The sequence below is a fragment of the Arachis hypogaea genome, chromosome 10 (genome assembly GCF_003086295.3).
Source record: "Arachis hypogaea cultivar Tifrunner chromosome 10, arahy.Tifrunner.gnm2.J5K5, whole genome shotgun sequence".
NCBI classification, from domain to species: domain Eukaryota; kingdom Viridiplantae; phylum Streptophyta; class Magnoliopsida; order Fabales; family Fabaceae; genus Arachis; species Arachis hypogaea.
Window position 1 is genome coordinate 34,028,885 of NC_092045.1, and position 14,334 is coordinate 34,043,218.

The 14,334-nt window shown below is 35.7% G+C and overlaps 2 protein-coding genes across 2 annotated transcripts; both read right to left on the minus strand.

The window, feature by feature from the left end:
- Positions 1 to 458: 458 nt before the first annotated feature.
- LOC140175632 (putative pentatricopeptide repeat-containing protein At5g37570) lies at positions 459 to 896 on the minus strand. The gene has a single exon (XM_072204159.1). It carries the CDS (start codon positions 894 to 896, stop codon positions 459 to 461), a length of 438 nt encoding a protein of 145 aa, XP_072060260.1.
- A 5,664-nt stretch (positions 897 to 6,560) lies between these two features.
- LOC112715552 (polyadenylate-binding protein RBP47) lies at positions 6,561 to 11,063 on the minus strand. Its single transcript, XM_025767323.3, has 6 exons — positions 9,870 to 11,063; positions 8,484 to 8,967; positions 7,855 to 7,937; positions 7,644 to 7,774; positions 7,276 to 7,372; positions 6,561 to 6,894 (listed from the first exon to the last, which is right to left on the minus strand). Exons 1-6 carry the CDS (start codon positions 10,296 to 10,298, stop codon positions 6,772 to 6,774), a joined length of 1,347 nt encoding a protein of 448 aa, XP_025623108.1. The 5' UTR covers positions 10,299 to 11,063; the 3' UTR covers positions 6,561 to 6,771.
- Between the last annotated feature and the right edge of the window lie 3,271 nt (positions 11,064 to 14,334).

Below are 14,334 nucleotides of genomic sequence, written 5' to 3' on the forward strand. Positions count from 1 at the left end.
GTCTGGTTGAAGTGGTATATCCGAACATGGCACATACATATAAGGCAACCAACTGAGAAGAAGCCAACATCAAGCTAACCAATATCCTTTTCCGAAGCTTGGTCGAAAACCTTGAGGTAGCCATGTCACCAGCCTTTGCATAGCCATCAATCATGATCGTGAAAGAAGCAACACTCTTTTCTGGCATAGCATCAAGCACTACCCTAGCATTGCCCAAATCCCACATTTTCACAAAATCCCATATCATCGCATTCTATGATGCCACATTCCTCTGAGGCATTTCATCAAACAGCCTCTTTGCCTCCAGCATATCCCCAACCTTCACATAGCCAACTACCATAGCCGTCTATGAAACTACATTTTTCTCAGACATTCCATCAAATGCCTTGCGAGCGTCACCAATCTTTCCACATTTCCCATACATATCAACCAAACAGGTTCCAACAAACATATCACCTTCAACCCCCACACCTCAACGCCGAGCCATGGAACAATTTTCCTTCGCAAGATCTGCACATGCTTGAATAGGCCTTAATCACAGAAGAGTAAGTGTACCTATCGGGAAGAGACCCATGTGCCTTCATGCGAATAAAAACAGAAAGGGCATCGAAAAAGTAACTTCCTTTGTTGTAAGCTTCGATGAGGGAGTTCCAGAGAAAAGGGGAAGGGCCAAGGACGCGGTCGAAGACGGAGGTGTAATATGAAGCAGTGGCGGCAAAGGAGGCAGAAAGAAAAATGAAGCGGGAGATGATGAGGTGATCTTGCTCTAGACCTCGTTGGATGATGGAGGCGTGAACTTGGTAGAGGTGATGAATAGTCTTGCAGGCCTTAAGAAGGGTGATAATGGCGGCAGTTGAACGCGGCGGAGAAAAAGAGTGTCGAAATATTGAATTCATCGGAAGAACGGCGTCGTTTTTGCCTTAAGGGACGAATTTGTCCACTAATAATTTGTCCCAATCCACTTCAACAAGTGTAACGGACACGTCATTCTCTACCCCTCCATATCAGTTGGTTCCGTTGCCGTTTCTGGCCTAAAATGGATGGAGGGGTATAATTGTCGACCGTTTTAAAACGTGAGGGATTGAAATGTATTTTCTAATCTTGAAGGACGAAAATGTCATCGTCTTAAAAAGTCAGGACCTATTTGTCTTTTACTCTAAATTTTAATCATTTTGACTGATTTTTATTACTTTTTAAATATTATTGTTTAATAAAACAAAATATTGGATTAGGAACGATTTTTAAAACAATGTCGAAAAAACTATTGTAAAAAAGTTAAAATAACAAAATCAAAATTAAAACCTCCACAAAGATAGTTAAAGTTTAACATAATCACCAAACTGTCAATCCAACTTGTTTTCTATTAACAGAAATAGAGTGGGTTGATGGCGAATAATTTTGTCAAATTTTAGCTATATTTGAAAACTCTTTTTATTTTATTCTTTGGAATCATTTTTGTTAATGTCAATTTTATTTTATATAATGAAGACAAAAATATAATGCGGTTATACTGTGTATTTAGAAATTTAAAGCAAATTCATAATTATATGAGAGACCAATCCAAGTTCGGCTTCGAAAGAATGTATAGACAACCTGGGAAGTTTTGAGTTGTACCAGAAGCATCTAAATCCAGCACCATGAAATAAATGATTCATGTTATGACTTATGATCCAAGAAATTGAGGGCAAGTTCGTATTGTACTTTGAAACGACAAATTGAAATGGACATAAAATCTATTTAAGAATTTCTCGTTTACTTAGTCGTAACACTACTTTAATTTTCTGTTTTTTTTTTAATAGTTGTCAGATATGACTAATCAAGATAAGTAATCATAAACAATTTCGCATTATGTGAAAATTACGGACCCAACTTTGTCAATTTGTTCTTGGGCAATAATGCATGTTGCTGGTTGGTTGTTTAATTGTTTTAAATGAATGAATTAATTAACTAATTGCCATTAAATTCATCACCTCTTGATGCTTTATTGACTTGAATTCTCAAATAAAATCCTAAATAAATTTATTAAATCTGCTTCAGGAAGTATGTGTGATTAGTAGATTAAATGTAATTCTCAAGATTAAATTAAATACTATAATTCTAACTAAAGTTGTTATAACAGAACATTTTATAAAGTATATGACATATACCACAATGGGGACAAAATTGTTGATGTCAAACATATGTTTAATTATGCATGCAGCGAATAAGTTTTTAGTATACAAATTGCACCAAAATCACATGTGCAGATATCATCTAACACAAATCTTCATCAAACTACCCTCTTTTTTTAATAATAAAAAAAATAGAGGCTATTTTCTTTCAACTTAATTTTACTCTTATTATAAGTTTATGTATTCTGGAAGGGAAGTTATGAATTTAGGGCTCAAAATGTAAAATTGAATAAATTAAAAAAATGTAAATATCCGTTTTAGTTTGTAACTTTTTACTTTATTTTTTAAAGTGATTTCACAATTTGTTGATTAAGGAAATTGTATATTTCTTTATATGAAACCCATAGCACTTGTGATGTTTTGAACAAGAGTAGTTGTATAAAGTATAAACACGTGAAACAGTACATGCAATTTCAAACTAGGTTTTGTTTACTACCATGTAAATCAAAGTTGAAATCTTTACGGGATAATAGATGCTAAAATGAACTACTTTTATTTACATAATAACATTTGATAGATATGAGTGTAATATATATATATATATATATATATATATATATATATATATATATATATATATATATATATATATATATATATATATATAGTAATTAGAAACAAATTTGACTATTTCCATAATCGCTTAAAAAGTTGTTTCGAGGGTTATCTGAAATGTTGATTTGGTCCTGAACGTGAGATTCATATCCCTTTGTATGGCAGCGTCCGACTCGTTGGTGTCAAGGTGCCGTCTGTCCGAGTTCCTCGTGAGGAGGCGGGGGGTGGTACCTGCAAGAGACTCCGATGCTTAAGTTAGCAAGGACTTTAGACAAGTTTTTAGTAGAGTAGAACGTGGGTTATACCTGGGGGTGTCAGTGTATTTATAGCAGATCTGTTAACCACCTTTGTAGAGTAATTTTATCTTTCTGGTAGATAAGCGTTCATTTTATCTTGAGATTTTGTTGTGATTCACCTTCTAGATGCGACAGAGATTTTAGGGAACAGTTTATCTGTTTTGAGCGGGTAGGGTTTTCGCCCTTAAGAGTCGGTGTCCGATTTCATAGAAGAGGTCGGGCCTATCATGAGGTTCACCTTTATTGGTGGACTTTTTAGTGTTATTGGGCCTGATTTTCATTTGTTAGGCCAGGATATGAACAAAAGTCATATTGTGAACAGCAAAAAAATAATTTAATAATCGTAAATAATTAAGAGAATAATAATTCATCTAAATTAATTCAAGCTCAGCCATACTCACTAGTCTTAGCAAAACTGGAACCTTGATGCATGACTAGAGTAGACATTTTTCGCATCACCTTTAAACTTAATACTCCTAAACATTAAACTCTTAATTCCAAATATAAAGTAAACCATCCTTAACAACAAAGAGATCTCTGTGCTGAAGATCAATCATCCCATCCCAACCTCTTTTGGAGTAGTCTTCATACCAATAGAGCACCCTCATTCTTAGATAAGTATCTCAACATTAAGTTGGTCGAATAAAAGACAAACTTGTTTGAATGTAATTCCTGAAGGTGGGTACTCTAATGAAAATTTGATAATTGTCTTCATGTGGAAAATTTTTTTTGTTTGACCCTTGAATGATGAATTATACGTTTAAATTTTGATACGTTATAAAAGTAGAATATATATCCATTTTGGTCCTTAAAAATTTTTAGACTGGACACTTTAGTCCCTAACTAAAATTAATTACTCGATTGGTCTCTAACAATTAATTCCGTCAGTCACTTAGGTCCTTTACTCCGTTAACTCTAACGGAGGACAAAATAGTCCCTGACAACTCTAACAGGGGACAAAATGGTCCCTGACAACTCTAACAAGGGACAAAATGATCCCTGACCCCTTTATTCGAAAACGACACTGTTCTTCTCCAATTTTTATCATATCTTGCATAACCCTAATATTCATACTCTCATTCTTCACCTTCACATTCTTCTTTTCCATCTTTTCTTCCTCCTCTTTATCTCCAAGATTAAGCCATGGTGTAATTGTCACACATGTCGCACCTATCTCAACATGTCATGGACCACACAATCTTTGTGACTGGTACATCCACCTTCTCTGCACTTCACCCACCAAAAGCATCTACTTCCACGTTTTCGATAACATCACCTCCAACCCCAACACGTCCACGACATCCTCAAGACCAAGTTCCACAACTACTCCAAGGGCACGCCTTTCTCCACTCTCTGACAAGCAATATAAATTGTTGGACATTAGAACATCATGAGAAGATTCTCCTTCGACATCATATGCAAATTCTCATTTGAAATAGACATCGAGTGCTTCATTCCTTCTTTTCCAGAGTCCAAGTTAGCAGACAGTTTCGACCTCGCATCCAAGCTATTAGTACAACGAGTAATGTCACTGTTGCCACTCATATAAAAACTGAAGTGATTCTTAAACATTGGTTCGGAGAAGAAGCTGAAGGAAGCGATCGGAGTGGTGGACAATGTGGTCATGTAGATGATAGGACAGAGAAGGAGGGAGATGGCAACGACGACGACGGGTCTTAACAAACCAGACTTGCTGTCTAGATTCAGAGGATCCATCGAAAACAATAACTAGTTGAGAGATATAGGTATTAGTTTCTTGAGTATGAATTTTTTTTATAACAAGTTGAGGATTTTTTTCTTGTGAACATTAAATTTATAGAGTGTGCATTGTGTAATTTGAAGTTATAGTGTTAGACTACTAGTGTTATGCGAGATATAATGGAAATCAGGAGAGAACAATGTCGTTTACGAACAAAGGAGACCAGGGACTATTTTGTCTCCTATTAGAGTCGTCAGAGACTATTTTGTCCTCCGTTAGAGTTAACGGAGTAAAGGATTTAAGGTAGCGTTTGGTGGAGAGACAGAGACAGAAAGACTGAGACTGAAAGACTGAGACTAAGAGACAGGGATTGAAACAAATCTCAGTATTCTGTTTGGTGCAAAATGGGAGACAGGAATTGAAACAAGAATAAAACTCTAATTTAATTTGCACAAAGGGTAAAATTGGAATTAATTAATTGAAATGAAAGTATTTTAGGTATAAAATGTTATTAAAGTTTCAGTCTCCATCTCTAAAAATTTCAGTCTCCTGTGTCCCTACTTTTTGAAGGTACTGAAATACTGAAATTTTAGAGACAGAGACAGAAATTTTAGTACCAGTCTCTGAACTAACAAACACGATACTAAGTCTCAGTCTCTCAGTCTCTGTCTCAGTACCTGAAAACAAACGCTACCTAAGTGACTGACGAAATTAATTGTTAGGGACCAATTAAGTAATTAATTTTAGTTGAAGACTAAAGTGTCCAGTTTAAAATTATTTGAGGACCAAAATGAGTATATACTCATGAAAGTATTTTTATTTAAAGTGTGATCAAATAAATAAACCTTTTATATAAAGCATCTTCATAAAAAGATATTTTTGACATCTTTATTTGAATAGTGAATCTGTCCGACGTCCTCACTTGTACGATGATGGAAGTATTTGCAAGAGAATCCAATACTTGAGTTAGCAAGAATTTTTAATAAGTTTAAATGAGTTGAAATTAAAAAATATCTGAATATGATAAAATATTTGTAAGAGTAGGTGATGACTTGTCCATCACTCTTGAATCTTGGCACCTGTATTAGTGGGTAATTTCTCCTCTAATATCTGGGAGTTACTCCATGTTGGAGTGGTGAATGAGCTGTGGATAAATATTTAAAATAGTGATCTGTGCAAGTCCGGTTACCCTGTGCCCCGAGTAAGTCGGGTAGATTGGCCCATGTGGCTACTAGCACCATCTATGTGGGTCTGTTAGGCTTTTCTGGATCCTTTGTCAAATTGAATGCTTATTTGGATCATGACTTTAATTTTGGCCCATGACTTTAACTTTGGACCATGATATGAACAAAATTCATCCCCTTTTTTAAGGTCTTGGTATGTGTCCTAAACAAGGAAAAAAAGTCGCAGCCAAGGCCTGGGTCAGATGGCAACTTTGTTTGCCTCACATCGAGCTGCACCGGGTTCAAATCCTCTTGGAGGAATATAGAACCATGCTAATAGTGTGTATCCATGTAGTGTGTGAGTGTGTTGTGTGAATATGTAGTACATAGGTGTAATGCATAGGATTGAAGACTATCCAATCCACTTGACCCAAAAAAAAAGGAAAAAAGTCTAAAAAGGAAGATCAGATAGATGAATAGTTCTACACCTGTGGTTCACCATGCTGACTGCTGAGAACTGAGAAGCCTGAAAGTACTGAACACACATCATTTGACATTTGCTAGTTTTGGCCAGCAGGCTAGAATCTCCTTTCATATTGGAGACATTATGTTAGTGGGTATACACTGGCAATTGCCTTAATCAAAAGTGTTCCACCTTTGCTCCCAGCTACCAATATCTTTCAAGGGTTTTTTTTTTTAAAAATACCCGAGCCATGTAATATGGTCAGGTTCAATCCAAAATTTCAGACAGTAATATATATATTAATACAATCTTGCATACCAATATAATTCAAGCTACAAAAATTTAAAAATAATACTACAGTTTTACTTGGAGAACAATAATAAAATCCATCCTACTTCAATACCGACTTGTCAGCTAAGCCACATTATGAAGCCCCTTGAATTGCAGTAGCAGGCTGCACTGCTATATCCTGATTCTGTTTCACAGCAAATCCATGATTCCCATAACCTTGACCACCATAATGGTTTCCATTGGAATCAGCTCTCCACTGTTACATCCAAGGTATTGTTAGAGATGGATTTCAATAATCACAGAATCATATAAAGAGTTTCCATTTAAATTTATTTTCCTATGAAACTGGGGGGCACTTTTTGGTTGAGATTTCAGAGAACTGATGAGCAAGATAATTGATTTAGCAAAAGCTGGTTAGGAAAATTTCTGTCAGCTGCCAGAGCGAATTTTGAGCCCTTTGAAATCTAGGTCTAAAGTAAAAAGAAATTAAAAAGAATAATGTATGCTAATTTAGCAACTAATTAACTTCAAAAGTTCTATGAACAATAAAAGATAATACTGAACAATTTTCTCACTATGTTGTGAGGTAAAATATTATACTATCAACATAAGTTGAAAATTAGGAAAACCAACTCACATGCTTATTTCCTGGACTGCGACCCCATGAAAGACGCACTGTCTGTTTCCCAATTACAGTCCCATTCAATGCCTGAATGGCTTCCTCGGCATTTTTTCTGTAACACAGACAGTAGCAGCAGATACAGAAAATACGTAAGTCACCCAAGAAAAAGTAAAAAAGACAGTACCAACGATAATTGGAATACCAATCACAATCATTATTTATAGTAGCCCTCAAAATCTTGCATGATATCCATGTCCTTATAAGTTCCAAATATAATATTGTTGGACATAATAAAGGACTCCTTGGTCCTCATCCATCTTAAGAATGTATATGCCAATTTTCATTTCACAGAAAACACATCTTAAGGGATACCAAAATAATACCTGTCAGCGAATTGAACAAAACCACACCCTTTACCCACTGGAATCTTCACAGAGACAACCTCACCAAATTGCAAAAAGGGTTGTCTGAGGTCATCATCACCGATATCAGAATCAAGCCCTCCAACAAATATCTGTGGAGCAAAAATCTGGTTACCGATATATCAAGCGAGCTGATTAACAGGCATATATAAAGTTCTTAAAACGGACTTACAGTTGTGTTGTTAAGATCTCCTTCAGCCTGGGAACCTTGGGCCACAACACCATTAGATGGGTGTCCACCAGCCAACACTACGGCTGCTTATAGAAACACAATATTAGATTTAGAAATTTCTAATTAGAAGCACATCGTAAGATATACTGCACTTTTCCAGCTAAAACTTACGGCATTACAAACATCAACAGCATGCTGTATATACATTTTAAACCAATGACCAATGCATGTTTCAGTGTGATCATGGATTCAAGCTTCTCAACTTTTTAAACCAAAAAAGATATCCGTACATTAAAATTCATCAACACATTAATTGAGGTGTGAGAGAAACAGCGGACTTACCATTTAGACATTGGAGACATGTAACAGTTGATAAACAAAGGAACAGAAAATAGAAGGCCAAAAACAGAAATATCAAATAAGCAATTATCAAACCATACAAATAGACGATGCAAGGCATTTGATACGAGCATTAACAACTCTACTTGAACTATGTTTTACAAATAGTATATCATGCATTACTTACAAATTTCATCATAGACATAAATGATCAACTAGCTTAAAAAGGAAAGCATGATGTGAACATACCAAATTAATATAGGGTCAACGTGAATTAAAAATTAACAAACCTTGTGAAGAATATTGTTGCTGATAGCCATAAGTTTTCTTGGGTGTTGCAACACCTATTCTCATAGGCCTACTTGAACAATAAATGCCATTCATTTCAGTCATTGCCCTTGTCCTCTCATTTTCATCACCAAACCTAACAAAACCATAACCTTTGGAACGGCCAGTATTAGAATCAATTACAACTTTTGCTCCCTTAATGGATGAATATCTACTAGAAAAAGTCTCTTGCAGCATAGCATCAGTAACATCTATAGCCAAGTCCCCCACAAATATAGAGAGATCAGAAGTAGCAGCATCAGATCGCCTATCGCCTGTACTGAATGTAGCCCAATTCAGCCGGAATGCCTGATCTGTATTTGGCATCATTGTACCATTATAGTTCTGCAAAACTTTCTCAGCTGTTGCTCGTGAATAAAACTCCACGAATCCATATCCCTCTGACTGACCTGTCTGCTTATTTCGTATGACCTTGGCTGATAAAACCTGCAAATAAGATAACACAATGTCAAAATTCAAGTAGCTTTGTTGAGTGAAGCACTAAATTTGAGAAAATAGGAATCGCAAAAGCTTAAAAGGTTCAGGGATTCCCCTAAAAGGTAATGACTAGATGTTAATGGCAATCTTCAACACATGGTCATTTACAAAAGGAGGAATCAAAGATTGGGCCGATTTGACTTTTGTTACACTTGTTTCCACATTGCAATTAAGAGATCGCAAATGCATTATGTTAAATAAAAAGCTTGGTCTCAACAGACCTACATCTTCAGCCTTCAGATTAGGGGACCACTTGGACCACCCCATGGCAACTCCTAGACATCTTACAGTAACAAACACCAAAGACTAAAACGGAAGTATGTCTTAAATTACATCAGCCTAGTCCAGCAATCACAGACAACGAGACAAAAAATTTATCAAGGGACACACAATACATAAACGTGAAGTCTAGATTAGATGCCAGCTCAACTAACTCACTTGTCACTAGTTATAGCAAAGAGAGCCAATCTGTAATCTGCTGTTTGCACAAAAATGTACGGTTCATCAAACACATGTTGACAGTTAAATCTGAAGTCAGAATCAAATGTGAAAAATTACTTCTGTACATACACACCACTTCACGTTATAAATCAAGTTCATTTATACCAAAACAGAATATCTCAAACGCGGAGGGATTAATTACACTACATAGTGTGAAACAGCAAAGTTCAGTAAGAAAGAGAATTATCTTTACTATAATTGCCTGCATCTAACAAAACACACGAGATAATAATATTAATTATGCCAAAACGAGAATCTCATTGAATCCATCAAAATCCAAAACCAAGCAACAAGCTTAAATTAAATCCAGAGAGAGAGAGAGAGAGAGAGAGAGAGAGAGAGAGTTATACCTCGCCGGTGTGAGCAAAGCAATTGACGAGGTAGTTCTCGTCCATCCAATGGTGAAGGTCGCCGAGCCAGATCGTCCTGATCTCTTCGCCGTTGGAGCCAGATTGCTGCTTCTGCTGGCCATGGTGGTTGTTGTGGTGCTGCTGCGGCGGTTGAGACGACGGCGGCGGAGTCTGCTGCTGCTTGAAATGATGCTGGTGGTGGTGGTGAGCGGTCGGCGGCGGCGGCGGAGGCTGGTAATGGTGAGGATGAACATACGGCATGTAATGCTGCGGGTACATCATCATCTGCTGCTGCATCATGGCCATGGCGGTTGCTGGATACTGCATGGCCATCCATTGCTGCTGATACTGATGCGGCTGCGCCCACTGCTGCTGACTCTGCTGCTGTCCATTCTGATTCAGATCCCCACCGTTCGTTGCTTGAGCCATTCAAATCAAACAGCTATAAACAATAAGTTTATATCTATCTATCTATCTATATATGTGTATATGGTTTGATTAGTGTTTCTCTGTCTCTCTCTCTCTCTATGAGTCTCTTGAATAGAAGATGTTAGAGAGAGAGAAAGAGAGAGGACTTTGGTCCAACCAGGGTGTAGAGACCAAAAACGAAGAAGAGGAGGGTTACGGTGGTAGTAGGGTTGGGTTTTAAATCAAGTAAATAACAACACGCGCACTTTCTTTGGGTTGGGTTTGGATCTGGAGGGAGAGAGAAAAGGAAAGAGAGAGAAAGAGGGGGGGGGGGTTTACGAGCGTTAACCTCGGTTATAACGTCCGTCTAAGCCGTCCGTGAAGATTGACAATTGTCTTGTGATGTGTGTGGGGTCCAGTAGAAAATAATCGACGGCTCTCGTTAAGTGGCTGCTATTTCTTTCTCTTCCTTCTGTTCTCCCACTTGCTGCTCTCCAAGTTACTCAGTTGTTGCGCACGTCAGTAGCTCGTAAGATGGATACGCTGGCAGTGGCACACATGAATGACCGTTACCTTTGTTTTAGGGTTATCACTTATCTATGATCTATGATCTATCTACCAGGATGAATCTTATTTTATTCTTGGATATTATTGGGTTGGGGGTGTTGATAAGAATACACGGGTGAAATCATATAATGATTTTTTATTATTATTTTTTAAATTATATCTACCCGGGTAAAAAATCTGTTTCCTTTCTCAGTTTCTCTTATCTTCTTTATTTTAACAAATCAATCCTAAATTTACTGAATTTTATTGTAATATTTCTATTTCTCCGGATGATATTTATTTTTATTTTAAGATTTCTTTAAAGTTTAAAGAAAGAAGGAATTTTTTATTTAAATTAAATAAATATAGAAATTACGAAAATGCATAAAATATAAAGTAATTACTTAAATACACAACGTATTACATCTCGAGTACTTAGATCCCGGTGACGTAATGACGATTCACGTATTCAAGGTGCACTCGAGATACGTGTTAAACAGAAAAACGAAAACTGAACATCCGAGATACGTGTAAACGTTGAACAAGGTTTTAGTATCCGAGATACACTCAAAAGCCTAATACGAGTCTCAGCACCCAAGATATGCTTCGAGACATATATAATGCCACAGTAGTCGAGATTTTCGTTCATTTGAATAATTTTTAGGAATTTTGTAACTTTATAACAGCTTAAGTTCGAGTTCCTGAAGTACATATGGCTCTCCGATAATATATTTGCGACAGAAATATCAACAGACTAAATGCGACTTGGCAGTTAGCACATAACTGGAGTTTTGGATTTTAAAGTTAATTTTTTTCCATTTTATTTTCAATAAATAATTAAGTTAGGTGTTTAGGTTTTATTAATTTAGTTAATGTGTCAGATATTTTGATTTTGTTAGTTAGAACTTCTATATTAACTTAGGTATGTATAGTATGTTATAATATTTTTATAATTAATTTTAACTTAAGTCAAATAAATATAATAGTGTGCTGAGGGAGATAATTAGCTGTCAGATAAGGAGGCTGAGTATGCATAGCTGGAGGATATATCGGAGGATCCTACGACAGCTACACATGTAGAAATTTTCTCATCGGGATTCTTTGCTGGGCATGAGACGGACATAGCCAGGACCCTCATCCCAGGTAGCTCCAGCACTGCTCATCACCAGGATGATAGAGTTGCCTGAGAGTAGACCCAGTTTGACATTGGCTTAGACGTTGAAATAAACATCGATGACATGTTTCCAGATTGTGGGTGTATCTGGGGATGCGATGGATCAGTACACAAATCGTGATTGAACTTAGAGAGACCATACCGACATACCTGGCTCATCGATAGGTCTAGGTATTCAGCACCACATTGAATATGATTTGGACTATATACAACTCATCCAATAGGCTATCAGATGCCATCATCACATCACCGGACTCTACTACCACCATCGCATCAATATGGATCAGCACCCATCATCGTATTACCAGGTTCCACCACCACCACCATATCCACCTATAACTGGATCAGTATCGCTTCCATCTCCACCACGTCCACACATGCATGGGGAAATACCACCACTAACATAGCAGACACCTTCCACTGTGAGCCACCCAATTGTTTTTCCTCGGCCAACAAGGTCTCCAAGAGTGACACGTCCTCATGGATGTGAGATGGGACACCACTTAGACCATCCTGGCGACCGGCATTAGTAGTTAGGCCATAGTTTATGTAGTATTACTATGTGTTTTTTTTATATAACTATACACGATGTTCTTAGATTATTGCTAGTACATGTTACTGATTTATCTCGGATATTGAGACCGTGTTCAGTATTTACACGCATCTTGGATGTTTAGTACCCTTTTCTATGCTTAACACGTATTTCGAGTGTATTCTGGATACGTTAGCCGTCGTTCCATCATAGAATGGAATTTGAGTATTTAAGATATGCTTATTTTTTAATTCCTCCTTCAATACTCAAGATGTGATACGCTGTACATTTAAGTAATTATTTTATATTTTATATATTTTTGTAATTTTTATATTTATTTAATTTAAATAAAAAATCTAAAAAAAATTATTACAAAATACTAGCTATTAAATTAACTACTATATATTATTATATTATTTTACAACAGGACTAGTATAATCCTAGGTATACTGAGCTAGCTTATTCGGATACTAATTTGCATATGTTTTTAATAATTTTTTAGAAAAATATCATATAATCACTCATAGGCAAATTAACTTTTAACGATTATTGATATTTGTCAATAATTTTATCATTCTATTTCATATCTTTATAATAATTATTATTATAATTTTTTTTATATTTTCGTGAGTCAATAATCAATAACCAATAATTCTAATTCTATAACGACTTACATTCTAACGTCCAGAGTGGCAAAGTATATTCTGATGCCAATTTGTATGTCTTTCTTTTCAATTATATTTTACAAAAGTATTATATAGTCAATTATACATAAATCAACATTTAATAATTAATTATGTTGGTATTTATTAATAATAGTAATATTTTTTATTGAGTATTTATTCAAATTAATCCCCAAAAAGTCCACATCAGACGTATTAATCTGTAATAATTTTTAATAGTTTCATAAGTCCTTAACAACCATTAACATTAGTCAAATTGGTCCCCATCAACTCGAGTCGTCAAATCCTAACAACATATCCCACGTAGCACGTTAATTAAATGAGTCAAATGTTAACTGACACGTAGGATCGATCGACGATAAATTGATCCCTGTCTTACAAAATACCAAAATGTAATCATTTTTAGAGACTAATCCGACTGATAATATAATTCATTGGGGACCAATACGTCTGACTATGTTCATTTTCTGTTATATTCTATCTTGTTCTATGTGATTGGTGAGTATAATTGTATTTTGTTCTTGGATATGGTAGGGATAGCATGAAACTAGATTTCTATGCTTAACTTATCGGCAAGTGCACCGAGTCGCATCAAGTAATACAACGGCGAATGGGTTATCATTTTCACGAGGATTAATGGATTAAGCAAGCAATGATTAATTGATTATTCTAGTTAGACGATTCAAATTTGGATAATGAACAATTGGTAATACAAGCTAAGATATAAATGACTTGATAAAGAAGTAAATGAAAGCAATAAATGACTTAAATGTAAATGACTAGACCTTAAATTGCAAGAATATAAATAAATAGAATGTAAATGGCAAGAATTAAGGTGAGTAGAAGCAATAGTAAAGTGCAAGGAAAAGAATCAATATAAATATATCAATTAAAGGCAATTCTAAAGTAAGGTAAGAAGATGATAATGGGAAGAACATTGGGGTAGAGAAATGTTGAGTCCTCATGATCAGTAGCTCTCATCTCCACTTCAGTCGTGCAATCATTAATCTCTTGACAAATTATAAGTAATTGAATTCCAATTCCTTGGTAATTCAATTTCTCTTGACTTGATCAATTGCTAATTCTTTTATCAATTGCACATGAGAAGAGATGAAACACATT